This window comes from Rattus norvegicus, chromosome 15, assembly GCF_036323735.1.
Source record: "Rattus norvegicus strain BN/NHsdMcwi chromosome 15, GRCr8, whole genome shotgun sequence".
In the NCBI taxonomy this organism is placed as follows: domain Eukaryota; kingdom Metazoa; phylum Chordata; class Mammalia; order Rodentia; family Muridae; genus Rattus; species Rattus norvegicus.
In genome coordinates this window covers 45,402,255-45,416,186 of record NC_086033.1, presented here as the reverse complement: position 1 = coordinate 45,416,186, position 13,932 = coordinate 45,402,255, and the positions used below count along the sequence as shown (strand labels likewise).

The window sequence follows — 13,932 nt, the reverse complement described above, 5'->3', positions numbered from 1 at the left end:
AGGTGAGGCATTTGAGCCAGGGGGAAGACCTGGACAGTTTTCTTGATTTCTTGATGTTTATCTTTACTTTATGCACATGCTTGGCTGAAGATTTGTTCATATCTGGCCTCTTGGCTTAAGGTTTTTCATCTGTTAAGCCTGTGTATTAATGTAAACAAGTTTACATGTTTGTGGTGGGAATTAAATGCTAGTTAGTACATTGCGTGAAGCGTACTATAGCACAGCACTGCCCTAGCTCTGACTACAGGGTTGCTTACTAGAATTTCTGAGCACCTCTGCCTTGGTCTCTTATCTGCTCTCCTTTCTCCTGATTCCCAGTCTTCTGTGTTGCAGCTGACGGAGCACAAGCTGACTGGGTTGTTGTTAGTTAAAATTCAGTGTTCTGTCTTTGGATGTTAGAATAAGGCCTGTAAAAAATTTTATAACATAATCTAAATGTCTCTTTAGTCTCCTCATTAAATTTCTTATGTGTTTGTAACCTATGAGAAATCAAATTTGAATTTCAAAGAATGTATTCAAGTGCCTGTGGAAGTCAGATGTGAGTGTGAGTGTTGGATCCTTTGGAACTGGAGTTATGCATGGTTGTAGGTCCTTAAAGCCATCTCTTCAGACTTAAAAGACCTTTCTTTTGTTTTTAATTTCAAAATTAAAAACCTCTAGATACTTTTGTGTGTTTTCAGTGCATGGAATATTTTAGTTTTCAACCATTTAAATATATAAAAATTGCCATATGTGGTGGCTCGTGGGCTTTAATCTTGGCAGAGGCAGGCAAATTTCTTGTGTTCTATGCCAGTCTGGTCCGCATAGTCCATTTCAGCCCAACCATGACCACACACTAAGACCCTATCTCAGAAGTGAAAGTAGAAACACCCTCAGTTGGTGACTAAGGTGCCTATAGGTGTGGAGTTTGGTTTGTTTGCATAAATAACAGAAGAAGTGTTTGTATCACCGTCATCAGTATTACTGGTGATTTCAAACTGGGTCGCACTCAGTAGCCCTTTCTGGCCTGTGGTTTGCTATGTAGACCAGGTTGGTGGCAAACTTGTAGCACCCATTTTTGTTGGTAAGATTAAGGTATGAGCCATCACTCCTGGTTTGGATCAAGCAATTGGGATAATTTAATTTGTAGAGCTAAGTTATTGGACATCCCGTGAAGATAGTGTCTTAACTTTGGGTTTAGAATGATCAGCGTATAGCTCTCTCCTTGTAACTTATAAAAGCAATTCCACATTGAGGTTTGCCTGTTAAAATCATAGCTTGGAGGCTAATGTATTAGCAGCTGTTTCTCTTTGTTGCGCGAAGTTGTTCTCTTTGTTGTTAATTGCATTATATTTATCCGAACATGATACCAGGAACACTTTATTAAGGGAGACTGGGTCCAGATCACTTCTCTGGAAAACACTTTTTGGTCCCCCAGTTCTCATGGGAACAGTACAATGTAGGTTTTCCCTGAGCATGGACAGCCAATGGTTTCTGTTGAGGTTATAAGAAACCATAGTCCTTTTCACTGAGTTGGGTTGAGGAAAGCCAGGGACATTTTGTTCCATGCAGACTTTTCTGTAATTTAGTTGGGAATCACGTTAAACTTGGGGTGATATTTTAGCCAAAAGACAGTTGGAATCCTGACTGCGACCAGCTGTGACATAGGCCCAAGCTCTGTATGTATGTGAAGTGACAGAGCAAGGCAGTTGTGATACTGTTACTTGCTTAGGCTTTAGGCTTAGTGAACTAAAGTAGACTATTTGGAAACAAAGGCCAAAGCTATGTTGACCGTAATACCGTAGGGACAGTTAATATTTTATTTTATTTTGCTGTTTATAAAGGGTCTCACTATGTAATGCTGGCTGGGCTACAACCCTGTAGGTAGAGCAGGTTGTCCTTGAACTCATGTTTGCCTGCCTGTTTTGTCTCCTTAGTGCTGAGGTTAAGGAGCCTCTTAAGAGACTAGGGTAAGCTTCCTCCTCTAGGTCATAAGATAATGGCCAAGTAGGAATCAGACAGTCTTACTTTATGTCTGTTTTCTGTGCCTGTTCAGCACGAATGCAATCCTGGGATATTGTAGATCTCAGTCCTTGAGTGGTTTCCTGATTAGAACCTAGGAAGACAAAAGCATCTTTGTCTTTAAAAAGTATGCCAACCATCTCATTCTGTCCGTGCCCCGACGTGAAGACAGTGGAAACACTGGTTTGTGCTGCTCTGAATACAACAGGGAGTCAACAGTGGGGGAAGCATTTGCCTCCAGATGCTTACCACCACGTCTTCTTTCTGCCTCTTAAGTAAAAGGGGAATGAATGAATGGTTTTTAGTCAATGCCAAGTGGGAAGTCTGAAGTTGGGTGGAAGAAAGAAATAGTATGGCCTTTTGTCAGGGGTTTATTTTTGAAGGGAAGAGGTTTCCAAAGGACATTATTAAGTTGAACCTGCTCTACATGGCACAGTGTATGTTGCTCCAACAAAGCAGATCTGTATGGGTTTAGCAGCTTGACCTTGGGAAGGATATTGAGGACTTTGAGCTCCCTCTAGAGGACAACAGCCTAAAAAAGAGCCTCCTGAAGTTCTTTAGAGAAAGAACCTGAAGGTAGCCTTCCCTTTCAAGTAATTTACTGCTTTACGAATGCATTATCTTCCTCTTCTTGTGTTAGGAATCAGATAGGACCTAACGCCTCACAAGTGTTAAGTTTCACTCAGTCTGAGCATTCCCTCATAGTATGGAGACACCAGTTTTTCTGAAAAAAAAAAAAATCCATTTAGTCATGTCTAAATAGCTATTTGAGGCCAAGGAAAAGATGGTGAAAATGGATTGTGCCTTTTAATCAGAATATAAGTATGTAACAAGCTTTGAGTCTTGAACAGACCTTGGAAAATGAACAGATAAACAGATAAGTCTCTCTTCTTGCTCCACCTCTCCAAAGTCTGGAAAGAACAAGTACTAGAAGATTAACAAGATGATGAGCCAAGGTATAGGCTTGTGCCTAATTAACTATGTTATGCCTAGTTAGACATGTGAATGAGCTGACACTGACCTGCCTAAGCTTCAGAGCCTAGCTGACTGCTGAGCAGTTTGCTCCAGGACAAGAGTACTAGTGGTCACATGTTCTGAGGTGCATTGTTTTATAGCTTTTATTATGGTTTATCCTATTCTTTGTCTATTCCTCTTTGCAGAGCTTGTATGGATTCGGTCATTTTAAAATGCAGTTATAAAATGAAACATTAATTTTGTGCTAATTTGAATAAAACTTTGTGACACATACATGTTTGTGTATGTATGTGCACATGTACATGCTTGTGGAGGTCACTGGTTGAAGTCAAATGTCTTCTTCATGTTCACTTTATGTGGTGCTGGATAGCGAATCCAGGACCTCATACATGCTAGGCAAGCAGTCCACAGCCGAGTTACAGTTCCCACTTTTGTTTTTAAGTTCTAGCATTGTTTTTTTTTTTTTTTTCTTTTAAGTATGAAGGGATATGGATGGTGAAAGCATGCCAAAAGGATGCAAAAGCCAACCCTGGAGGCCTTTAATGGCTAAATATATAATAATTGGAATAGAGTGAAATTATCTTTAAATTTTAACAAAACATATACCTGTGAGGACACAAATGGGGAAACTATCTTTTGATGCAGAGCCACTTTTCAAAGAACTTTAAGCTTCCTCCAACCCCCTCAAATTTAGACTGCACCTTCCTAAGTACAATTCGGGGGGGCCTGGGAGTAACTTTCCATGGGAAAAACCTTAGATGACCAGAGAATGGACTATATATCATGGGCATTTCTACTCTCACCACTAGGAGAATGTACCATAGCAATACTGTGACATAAATGGTGTGCTAACATTTGTGATTTGCCTGCCAGGAACCCACAATTGGCAGCATTACCATTTAAAAAATAAATTTCACAGTCTCAGATTGAGGGATTTCCTGTTGTCCAGGACTCCCAAATTCATCAAGACAAGGCAGTCTGAGAAACTCATAGGTCAAGGAAAGTAATGAGACTGGACAAAGGTTTGGAATGGAAAAGGCACAAAGAGGGGGCTGGAGACATGGCTCAGTGGTTAAAAGCACTGACTGCTCTTCCAGAGGTCCTGAGTTCAATTCCCAGCAACCACATGGTGACTCACAACCATCTGTAATGGGATCCGATGCCCTCTTCTAGTGCTTCCGAAGATGGTATACTAATATAAATAAAAAATATAAAAAAAAAAAAGAAAAGAAAAGGCACAAAGAGGAAACTGAAGAACAGGACTCAAGTTCATTTAAAATGTGCAAGCTGTTTCCTTATCTATGACAAATACACCATAGCAGTGTGAGGTGTGAATAGTGGTGCCATTAGATGAGGTGTCTACAGGGACTCTGTATCATCCGTGTGACCTTCTATAAAGCTAAAGCTGGGGGGAAAGTTTCTGGAAGAGTCTTGGTCTCCATCAGCTTCTGCTGTTTTTGTTAAATGTTTGAAAAGTGAATCACCTGCTAGTCTGTGTATTAGTGTTTACAGTTAAGCAACAGCAGGCTGGCTGTTCTGCAGAAAAGTGAGGGAAAACCTATGTATGGTACTTTGAGTGTAGTTTGTCTCCCAGGGGTTTGTGTTCTGCCTATATATGCTCCCCCAAGTGTGAGCATGTGAGAAATGAACTGCGCTGTACGGAACATTGTGGTCATGTTCTTGAAGACCCTAGGTCAGTGAAGTATATGAACTCCAGGTTTTCTAACAGAAAGCCATGGTCCTAGGAAAAATTGGATAGTGCTTGCAGATGTATGGCCCTTTCAAGCCTTTAACTTTCCATATCAGAAGCTTCCTAATAAAACCATAGTATTTTTCTCCAGCCACTATACTCTTGTTCCTGCTAGATCGGTTGGGATACCTGTTAAATATTTCAAAGCATATGCTCTGTGAAAGACAAATCCAATCCTGAACAAAGAAACCACTGCCTATTGGTAGAGCAGAGCTGGGACCATATCCTTGTCTTTTGCCATCCTCTAGTGGTTAGTGACTTGCTGGGCGTTGTTGAGCTTGGTGAAGGGAAGGAGCGAGAGAGCCTGGCAGCCTGAAGATGGGATAGCTAGGGATGCAGATGATAGTGAGTGTTTGAATCCATTACTTTAAACATCAGCAATGTAAAGTTATGAAAGTGAAACTTGAACGACTGCTAATACTTGCAGAATACTATATGCCTTAGGTATACCCCTGACAACTTTAAATCCAGAAAACATGGTAACAAGTAAGTGAAATATCACATTAGGATTGTAGAAATGCCTGGGATAGGATTCCAGTGTCTGGATTTTATTACTTTCCGTGACAAACTTATTTTCACATGGTAAACTTAACTCTCTTGATTGTACAGTGTTACAAGCTTTGATTATCACACCTGGTACACTAAGCACTGAGTCACACCAGGAGCTCTAGACCCTCTGTAGTGTGCATCTCATCCCTGACTCTAGCAACTTGTTTCAACCTCTTAGGCCATTTGCATCTAGCTTTGTTGACTTAGCCCAGGGCGTATCCGGCTATTGCTTATATCAGTAGTTGTTCCTTCTTACTGTGACAGTTCATGTATGGTGTCTAGTTTTTTAGTTTTTGTTTTACCTGGTGAGATTGCTTAGTCAACATGATAATAAGAGTTTTAAGGGATGATAAAAGGCTTGTTTTGGCTTATGGTATGGTTTGAGGAGATACAGTTTCATGCCAGGGAAGGCAATGGTGGATAGTAATCCTGTGTCCACAGTCAGGAATCAAAGCCTACATTGCCCCTCCCCTGGTTTTATTTTGCTTGAGACCACAACCCCTGAGATGGTTGCCACCCGTGGGTCTTCCTTCTCAGCTAAACTACTCTCAAAACAGAAGACACGAGGAGCCATGTTTCCTAGGTGCCAACAGATGTGGTCAGGTTCACACTGAAGATTCCCCATGACAGTGCTGAAGTCCTGGACACCCCCTGTGCGTTTGCAGTGTTGTGTGCCTATACAGTATGGCTAAGTGATGACTGTTCCGTCAGCAGATTATTACTGCCTTTTGATTTCTTATTTAGTTATTTGAGGAGTATTTAAGAATATCTTGGTGTTCCCATGGAAATGATATGGTTATAGCTTCCATTTCTTACTGTTTCCCTGTCTAAGCTCTGGTAATTTGTTTTTAGTTTCCTGATATTGTCCTAACAGTATCAGACCGCTTTTGTAAATTCTAGAAAACTGGTTTTATAGGCAGCTTTCTGATACAAACCTACCTGTTGGTACCGAGATCTTCAATCATACAATACCCTCTGCTGAGTTATTAAATAACACTAGTTCTCAGAAGCATGATTATCTTCCCTTGATGTTTATGAGATTTAAAGGTACAATTAAAGATGTATAGCAGCTGGGAACATGGTTCAGCATGAGCTTGACTTTTACTTTGTATTTCGAAGTACAGCTTGCAGGACCCTACAACCAGATGGCTAGACACACTTCAGCAGTTTATCCAAGTGACTCTTCCCTTTATTTGTGCTCACTCACCTAATGGGCGGGTGCCTGTGTGCTAGACAGTCATTCCTAAGTTCAACGTAAGGCATCTCTACATATTCATTTGGTCTTTATGTGCTAGGATTGGTTTTTGTCTTTTATATTTCTCCTTTGGCATCATTATTATCATTTGTTTGGTTTTTGAGGCAGGGTTTATCTGTGTAGCTCTGGCTGTCCTGGTACTCTGTAGACCAGGCTGGCCTTGAATTCATAGAGATCCTTGTGCCTCTGCCTCCCAAGTGCTGGGGTTAAAGATCTACGCCAGCACCACCTGGAATTATTTATTATTTTTAACAGGGTAATTGTGTACTGTAGTCTAGAACTCACCATGTAGACCAGGCTGACCTCAAACAACCCCTGCTTTTGTCATTCTACCTTATTTCTGAGATGGTATTTTTCACCTAGAGCTCATCAAGATAGGCATTTGACCCATGAACTATCTAGCTGACTCCTTGCTAGTTTTGTGAATGTGTGTCTGTTTTCTTTTTCTATTTTTAAACATTTGTTAAATCTTTATGAATATATTGTTCTTCTCGTAGAGGTGAAATTTAGAATGTGTAATCATTCAGTGCCCTTGATACCTTTAATGTAGTGGGTGCTTTGTTAAGTGCTTAGACATTGCTCAGTCATTACTAAGGTATAAAACTGTTTGGTTCGGGCTGGAGAGATGGCTCAGTGGTTAAGAGCACTGACTGCTCTTCCAGAGGTCCTGAGTTCAATTCCCAGCAACCACATGATGGCTCACAACCATCTGTAATAGGATCCAGTACCTTCTTCTGGTGTGTCTGAGGACAACTACAGTGTTTCATATACCTAAAATAAATAAATATTTTTTAAAAAAACCTGTTTAGTTCTAGGTGCTTTGTTGAATATAGATACTTTGTCAGGGTGTGAGCGAAGCAGCAAATTCATTATTTAGTCAGTATTCCTTTACCTTCAATCCATAATTAATAGAATCCTGTGCTGCTCCTGAGACCATATGGCTGCTAAATTTGAATCTTGGCCTTGATTCTTGACACTTGTATGTAGTATCATCCCCTTTCACATACTTGATAATATCTAGAGTTTTCCATTGTTTCTTTATAAGTGGAAATTGAAAAACTGTATAGTTAGTGCTATGAATAGGATAAAGATATATTTAATGCTCACTTGGTATACTGTAGTTCCGTATATCTCTGTCCATTAATGTGCTTAGAGTCATTTTTATATATAACTAATTTTATTTTATTAATGTTCAATTCTTTTTATTTAAGAACCAAGGTTGTCAGACCTTCTCTGAATTTACTAGCTAATCGGCTAGTAAATTACCTTTAGTTTTTAGTATTTAGTACTGGGCTCCAGGAAGATGCTTATAAAGAGGGTGGTAGGCCATAATTTTCAACTTGTGACTACAAGTACCTTTCACATTTCTTGTTTATCAGGTATTTAGCACATGCTCAGCTTGCCTCAATTTCAGAAACCTTACATAGCTGTACTGGCTGGTTTCTTTCAGATTTCAAATTCTTTGAAATGCCATTCTCGTTTAAGATTATAAAACCAGTGAGGAAGCAACTGCATTGCCTCTCAGCTCAGAGTTGAAATACAGTGAGAATGATAGGGCTGAGATTTTGGTCTATTAATGGGAAGCATTTGTCACTAATTATTAAACTTTCTATATGCCACAGTGGATGTTTTCCTTTGAGTTTTTTTTTTTTTTTTTTTTTTTTTCCGGAGCTGGGGACTGAACCCAGGGCCTTAGGCTTGCTCTACCACTGAGCTAAATCCCCAGCCCCTTCCTTTGAGTTTTAAAAAAGTGTTAAAGTTTGGAATTCTTGGCTATCTGTCTGATCATCTTATCTGTTTATTATGCCACACAAAGGACCTTCAGAAAAGTAGATGACAAGATCAGGCAGGGTAAAAATAGGCCGCTGATGCTGCTGTCAGTCACCCCAACTGTATTCCACCCCCAAAAGAAGTGATTATTTCATCTGCAAAGGGCAAGCCTGGATGGTAATAGTTTAAAGAGGAGATGTTATATTCATAGAATGACTCCATTATAAACTCTGCAATTTGAATTGATGTAAGAACGGAGGAAGCCTTTTAAAGATAATTCTTTTTGTTGCATAATTTTTAAATCCATGTGTCTAAAATTTGCTGAGTGTTAAGTTGATGAATGGGAGGGGGCTTTTCACTTACCCTGTTAGAATGTTCTGAGATTAGTGGGACAGTCTGATTGATTGTAAAATAACATTTTTATTATCCTTAGAAAGATTTCTTTTAAAGGAGTATTTTGATCTTTGTCATTTCTTATTTATGAGATCATAACTCAATGTTTGATACTGGGCAATATGTCACAGTTTAATGATTCTGATTGTGGTATCACGGGGTTGGGGATTTAGCTCAGTGGTAGAGTGCTTGCCTAGGAAGCGCAAGGCCCTGGGTTCGGTCCCCAGCTCCGAAAAAAAGAACCAAAAAAAAAAAAAAAAAAAAAGACAGCCTGATTGTGGTATCACTGCTGTCATTTTTATAAAATATAGAATCTAAAGAGTATACCTTTGTTGGTAGCTTTCATGACATAATTCTGTTTTCAGCCTGTTTGTCATAATGATGTGTATTCTAATTAACTATTTTATTTGTGCCCAAGAGTGTATATGTTACTGACTTTTAAGGATACAACTTGGATTTATGACTTTTAGAATTCCATCAGAAACTATTCTTATATTAAAAATGTTTACTCTCCTATAATGTCTTAGAGTTTTGTTGTTGGTTTTTGTTTGTTTTTCAGACAGGGTCTTATGTAGCAAAGACTGGTCTTGAAGTCCTGATCCTGTCGCCCCTGCCTCCTAAGTATTGAGTTGCTGGCCTGCACTACTACCTTGGTTTCTGTCTGCCTTGATTTTGAAGGTTTTGAGTTTGTATAAACAAGCCTAGCAGCAGAGAGGCATACTTAAGTCTTCCTTCAGAGTTGGATCTATAGTAACCCTTCCAACAAACAAGATCAAAAATGCCATCATGCTCATTAAAAGTATGTAAATAAAGCCAGGTATGGAGGCACGTATCTAACTCCAGCACTCAAGAGGCTGAGTGAGTAGGATAGTAAGTTTGAGGCCAACTTGAGCTACCATGTCTTGGTAAACCAAACCAATAAACAGTATTGTTAGAAGATTAATAAAATAATTATTGTTTGGTGGTATTATCATAAAATGCTTCACGAAGTTCAGGAAGGAAAATAAGTTATAAGGAGTTCAAGACCAGCCCAGGCTACAAGAGACTCCTTTTCCAAACAATCCACTAACTGAGCTTTCAAGATGGTTCAATGGGTAAAGTATTCATAGTGCGAGCCTGGAGACTCTGAAACTGGAAGGAGAGAACCCATTCTGCAGAGTTGCCCTCTGACTTCCACATGCACACAGTGCCTGTTCACCCCTCTACAAGTCACACACACACAGGATTATAATAAATCCAAACAACAGTAACAAATCCCATAAATAGGTGGTTGATTTTTTTTCTTTGCATTCACAAATTAAGTGAAATACTTACAAATCTGGCATTTATTATTATCTTCCTGATTGGATGAATGGCTTTGCGTTGGTTTATTTGGGGGATCCTTTCCCCCAAATGAAAGTGTTTTACAGAAGTATTTAGATCTCTTTGTTTCTGATCCTCATAGATCTAGAATGTTGTTAGGAACATCCTTAGTGAGTTGATGGACAAAAACTGATGCCTTTTTGTTTTTGTTTCAATTATACAGCAGATATAATTTCTACAGTAGAGTTTAATCATTCTGGAGAATTACTAGCCACAGGAGATAAAGGTGGGAGAGTCGTCATCTTTCAACAAGAGCAGGAGGTAAGTACTGACAGTTCAGTGTCTCCTTTTCAGTTTGATCTTGAGACTGGAGGTTGTGCTGGAGAAATCCAGCTTTAACACTGAACCCTGAGTAAATATTTGTCTGTAGATAGCTTATGGTTTCTCTTAGCTCCGTGTGTGTGTGTGTGTGCGTGTGTGCGCGCGTGCGTGCGTGTGTGCGCGTACGTGCGTATGTGCGCGTACGTATTTATGCCTCTGTTGCTTTTATTTGAAAACCCATTTTAATTGTAAAAACCTTCAGTTATAGAGGAGGCTAGGAAGTAGTTGATTAATCTGAGACTTAGCCAGAGTTGAAGCCTTCACCCTCAGTAATAAGTTGACCTCTCAAGGCTTAGCTGCTCTGTGTAATTGAGGGTAAGGTTGACTGGAAGAAAATCAGCCAAATTGCTTTATGATCAGTTCATACAAAAACTGTTACTAGCCTTTAAGTGTCTGTGTTGTGCTTGCACCTATGTGAATGTAATTAATGCATCAACCAAGTGCTAGCTTTTAAAATAAGGGTTGTTTGGTTTGGTTTTTTTTTTTTTTTTTTTTTTTGGATACTGTGTTCCCTTTCCTCTTAAGAATGAAAAATTTAAATACAGAGTTTATAGTTAAATACTATATAAATACTATAGTTAAATACTATTTCAGTTTTGTTTTTCTTAAAATTTATGCACACTTGTAAATCTGATTGACAGATTTTCTCCTAAGAATTTTGTATGGACATGGTTTGTCATACTAGATATTTCCAAGCTTGCTCCAGTCATTTTATGTCAAGGTGTAACCTTTAAGATAATTGGCTTTGAAACACCTGTCCCTGTCTGTCTGTAACATACTCAAAGAATTTAATGTTGATAAATAGCAGGATTTTACAAATGTCTAAATCAAAACACAGGGTAAGGTTTTAAAGGATTGTAAAATTCCTTAAATAAGCAAAGAATCTAGTAATAATACGACTACTTTGCACTTCTATAGCGCCTTTGACCTGAGGATCTCAAAGTGCTTTAGAAACACTAATGAATTAATCCTCACAACACCCCAGTGAGGTAGGTAATTTAATTTTAAAAGAAATGATTAATAGTGTCTGAATAGAAGATGCACAAACACTAAATATGTCTCCTTTAATTTAATCTTTTGTTTAGAAGAAAATAAGAAAAAAAGCCTCAAGGCTTTGCTCGACAAAGAGTAATCTGGTGGGAAGGGAGGCTGAATCAGTTTTCTGTTTCTGGATTTGTTTTGAGCCAAGGTGCAGATATCTCGGACTGGCCTAGAGCTTACTATGTAGCCAAGGATGGCTTTGAACGTCTGATAACCTTGCCTCCACTTCTGGACTGCTGGGGTTGAGGACCTACAGCACCATGCTGAGTTTTAGTTTTACTGGGGATGGACTTTATGTTAGGCAAGCAGTGTGACAGCTGAGCCACATCCTCAGCCTGTTGTTCTAGTTTCAAACAGGTAGAAACGTGACCATAATTATCCCATAATTATCTTAGAAAGAAAGTGAAGAGACTTATGTTTCTTTCTTTACAAATAAAAATATTAAGTTAGAAATATATAGCCAAAAAAAGAGAAATATATAGCCAAATCTCTAGAATTTTTGGCATGTCTTTTTTTTTTTTTTTTTTTTTTTTTTTTGCTGCCTTTGTGCTAGATTCCCCTAAAATGTGTAATTTATTTATTTGCTTGATTACTTATTTGGAGGCAGGATGTCATATAACCTAGGCCTGCAGTGATTGACAGAGAATTTGAATTTGGATCTTCTGAATCTTCTGACTCTGCTTTCCGAGTCCTGGGAGTATGAGTATATGCCGCTACAACTGGTTAGAGAGAAAGTTCAAAGCTAATTTCAATTTACTGTGCTTAATCTGCCAGGCAAAGGGCAGTACACACAGGCTTTCCATTCTGGGGCTGGGGGTGCTTTGGTTCCTTGCTGAGGTCACTGCTATTTTAAAGTGAAAGTTGTCAGCTTAAAGCTAACTTGGAAATATTTTGCATGTGGATGAAGTCATTTCCACCTTCTGTAGGTGTTAATTTGATATTAAAGTCAAATCAGATGCACAAGGGTGGGAATTTAATAAAACGGAGCACATGATTGCTTTTATATGAGTTTACTAATTGTCAAAGCACTCTAGAATCTTTGTGAAAGGACCAGCGACAGTGTTTGGTAGCAGAAACCTGACAAAGGGAAATTGTGTAAACAGTATAAGTGTGTAAGAAAATAAGCCCAGCAGTTCATCTCAGAGTAGTCTCGGGATGGTGAGACTCCTTGGTGGATAACAGCCCTTCAGCCAAGTCTGATGGCCTACAGCGTGATCCGTAGGTGAAAAGAGATGACAGACAGACACCTACAGGTTCATCTAGCTTCCTCACGGCAGCTGTAGCACACCTCCAATAGAAAGAAACAAATGGTGTTCTTTTAAAACGAAAAGAAAAAGTAATTTCTTATTTTCTGAAATCTCTCCAAAGATTCTGAAATGCTATTTTAAATAAGTACTGTTTGAGGAAGAATTAGCAGAATGGGTAGCTTTTGGTAATGGTGTCATGATATGTAAAGAATTCTTTTCATCTGTTTTATATGCATTATTTTGAGAATCACTTAGTATATATAAAATATGTTTTTAAGTTATTTGTTAAGTAACAGTGATGATTTTTCCCCATACCTCATGTTGTTTGATATTAATTGAGATGTTTCTGCTAATTAATCTTACATACTGTAAGTTGTGTTTTGGGGGTAACTTTGGGTAAGTGAGTGATTGGTTAAGGAGTGTGTGTGTGCAAGGTCTGAGGGATTCACATCTATATTGGTGAGAGTGTGTTCCTGGGAAAGGGAAAGAAGCTACAATATTCTTTTTCCAAGTTTTTAGGTTAAATCTCCCCAAAGTTCCATAAGAAGGGTATATTGCTTATTTTAATAGAGAAATTGAGGCATAATATACTTAAGATTTTTCTGAGGTGATCATAGCCATGATATGGTCAATAAATCCTTATGGTGTATCCTAAAGTAGATTGCCCATCTTCCTAATTTGTTTTTACAATTTAAAATAGCTTTTGAGAATAAGGAAATATCTGAAAGTTTTTTTAATGATAACAGTATAGGTTTTAGAAGATTGGAGGGCCGCCTTTTGGTTCGTGATGGGTTTTGTGGTTTGCATGGATGTTCAGTTGAGGTGAGTGAGCAGTTGCTGTGACTGGTTTGCTTCTTTTCTTTTGAGACAGTCTATTCTTACTGTCACTCTAGCTGACCTAGCTGTAGACCAGAGAGCCCTCGAACTCACAAAGATCCTCCTGCCTCTGCATTCTGAGTGCTGGGATTAAAGGTGTGTACCATTATAGTTGCTGGTTTCTTCTTTTTTAACCAATATTTTTTCTTCTTTGAGATTTTCATTCTTACATACATATTTTAACATTTATTTCTACCATGCCCTGTAACCCTTCCCATCTCTGTCTCCTCTCCTTCCTCCTTCTATAAGCCCACAGTCCAGTTAATACTGCTTATATGTATACATGGGTGTGAGGCCAGCCACAGGACTCTGGGCAACTTACCACTGGCCACATTCTGAAAGAAAAATGACTCCTTCTTCCTCCCCCAGCCTTCACCAATTGCCAGTAGATC

The 13,932-nt window shown here is 38.8% G+C and overlaps 1 protein-coding gene across 7 annotated transcripts in view; it reads left to right on the top strand.

The window, feature by feature from the left end:
- Positions 1-13,932, top strand: part of Ppp2r2a (protein phosphatase 2, regulatory subunit B, alpha) — a 59,287-nt gene that overhangs the window by 23,242 nt on the left and 22,113 nt on the right. For 3 of the 7 annotated variants that reach the window (NM_053999.2, XM_063273915.1, XM_063273918.1), the window contains exon 3: positions 10,219-10,316. In NM_053999.2, the coding sequence (NP_446451.1) occupies positions 10,219-10,316 (98 nt within the window). Of the gene's footprint in view, positions 1-10,218; positions 10,317-11,294; positions 11,366-13,932 lie in introns of all 7 variants that reach the window. The other 4 variants (XM_039092957.1, XM_008770732.4, XM_063273917.1 and 1 more) reach the window with 2 other exon arrangements.